At 46.7% G+C, this 2,026-nt stretch overlaps 1 protein-coding gene across 1 annotated transcript in view; it reads right to left on the bottom strand.

Moving 5' to 3' along the window:
* The window catches only part of poglut1 (protein O-glucosyltransferase 1), a 4,406-nt gene extending 2,767 nt beyond the window's left edge, over positions 1 to 1,639 (bottom strand). Inside the window, 6 exon segments of the mRNA XM_056411128.1 lie at positions 62 to 146; positions 229 to 350; positions 442 to 577; positions 666 to 809; positions 957 to 1,047; positions 1,553 to 1,639. Of these exon segments, the coding sequence (XP_056267103.1) occupies positions 62 to 146; positions 229 to 350; positions 442 to 577; positions 666 to 809; positions 957 to 1,047; positions 1,553 to 1,622 (648 nt within the window). The 5' untranslated portion in view covers positions 1,623 to 1,639.
* Positions 1,640 to 2,026: the final 387 nt, after the last annotated feature.

Raw genomic sequence — 2,026 nt, 5'->3', positions numbered from 1 at the left:
GGGGGGGGGGGGGGGGGGGGGGCAGCGGTGAGAAGACATGAAGACACGGTTGTTGTGTGATGTTGCGTAATAAACACAGGCCTCACCTGGAGCCTCTGAAGAACCCTTTGAACTCTTTCTTCTTCCATGGCCACTGTGCGGCAGATCTACCACGACACACATCACACTCCATGAATCCATTTCTTACTAGGCTGACGCTAATTATAGGAAATATTTTTTTAAACTTACTTTTTGAGGTCATCCCTCATCAGGTCCCACCTTCCCAGTCCAGTGGGGTATATGGGCCACACGGCGGGCCCTCCCTCCCAGAACGTCCACGCGGGGTACATGATGTCCTGGTAGTCCGCCGTCTGCTCACATCAAAACGTGCATGTTAGATATTTGAATAAACGTCATTGTTGTTGTTGACGTGAGAGTAAAACTGACGCCTGGAGTTCTGACCTTACTGAAGGAGAAGACGGGCAGGGTGGGCTGCACCCAGCTGGGGACTTGAGGGTAATCCCTCACGTTGACCACCATCTCCAAGTCGGGTAACCTGTCAATCACCTCCAGGATGAAGTGCTCCACCCCGCTGCACCTGGAAGCAGACGGCAGACATATACACACACATATATACACACACACACTGTATATATTGTGTCATTGTTCGCCTTTCCCCTCCTTACCTGGCGGGGAACATGCAGTTGTGTTCCCTGTACAACTTGTGTCCGATGACCTGGTAGTGGGTGCCCACCCCCCTCTGGACAGTCGCGGCCATGACGTCTTCAGAGAGTCTTCCTCTGAAGGGCCGCAAGTCATCCTGCAGGACTCTGGGGTCAGAGAGAGAGAGAGAGAGAGAGAGAAATGATCAGGTCCACAACATGAAATCAAAGAAAGAAAACCTGCATCCGAGGAATGACGCCCGCCTTCAGGTACGACATTGAAAGAAAAATACATGATTGCGGCGTCACACGCACCTTAAATGGCAGCTACAGTTGACAGGGTTGCACGGGGTGTGCCCTTTAACGGCTTTAGAAATCGTGTCTCTGATTTCTTTCCACTGTTGACCTACAAACAACAACAAATGACGTCAGAATCGATGTTCATCATATTTGGGATCATTCCAAGAAGTTATCAAAAGGCTCACGAGACGGGTACACACAGTTAGGGTGTAATGAGGCAACCCCAAAGGCGGTTGGTCACGTGACCCTAACCCTTTCCCACGTGGTGTGTTCATTGTACACAAAATATAGGACGTTTGCATTATTCCGTAAATACTGCCAGAACATCCATTAGAGCTAACTTAACCCACACACAGGCTCAATTAATACAACTATTTTTTTTCATTTGATATAAATCATATATTTTTAATATTACCGTAAGCGAAGCGTTTAACCACAACTTCCAACCGCACAGTTCTCCCGGTTAGCTTAGTGGAGTTAGCGCGTGGCTAGTGAGCTAGCTTGTAAGGAGGATGAATGACTCACAACTAGCTAAAAGTTGTTGTGAGTCGGTTCAAGTTTATCGTGCAAAAAGAGGTTTTACGAGTCGTGTTTGTCTGTAACGTTATTACCGTTAGCTGACGCGGGAACCAAACACAGGGCGAACAGCTGCAACAGTATTAAAAACCTCCAGCGCTCCATGTTTCAGTGAATCCTCCTGCTCGGGCTGGGGGGGATCTGGGATCTGTTGCTTCGGTCTGAAGGCCGTCATTACGGCGATGCGCACAGCGAGATTCATTTACAGGCCCCGTTACCGTAACACTTGGACTGAATGGACCCAAATTGGCATTAAAGGGATAATCCACACAAAATCAGACTTTTATACATTCACACTCAGACAGTTTTGAATTAATGGCATCAAATATTCATTTAATTTCACGGCATTAGATTTAATTTCCCAATACACATACATTTGAATAATTGCAAATTAATTGGTTGATGACATTTTCAGTTCCTTTTTTTCCTCTCTATTTTTTTTAAATTCATGTCCAAGGCTGGATAATTGTCCTTGGGCCGTTGAGATGACTTTTTCAGGCAAGGAGAGA

This window comes from Pseudoliparis swirei, unplaced genomic scaffold (genome assembly GCF_029220125.1).
Source record: "Pseudoliparis swirei isolate HS2019 ecotype Mariana Trench unplaced genomic scaffold, NWPU_hadal_v1 hadal_124, whole genome shotgun sequence".
In the NCBI taxonomy this organism is placed as follows: domain Eukaryota; kingdom Metazoa; phylum Chordata; class Actinopteri; order Perciformes; family Liparidae; genus Pseudoliparis; species Pseudoliparis swirei.
Note: the sequence above shows the minus strand (reverse complement) of the source record. Positions and strands in the feature narration are given on the sequence as shown.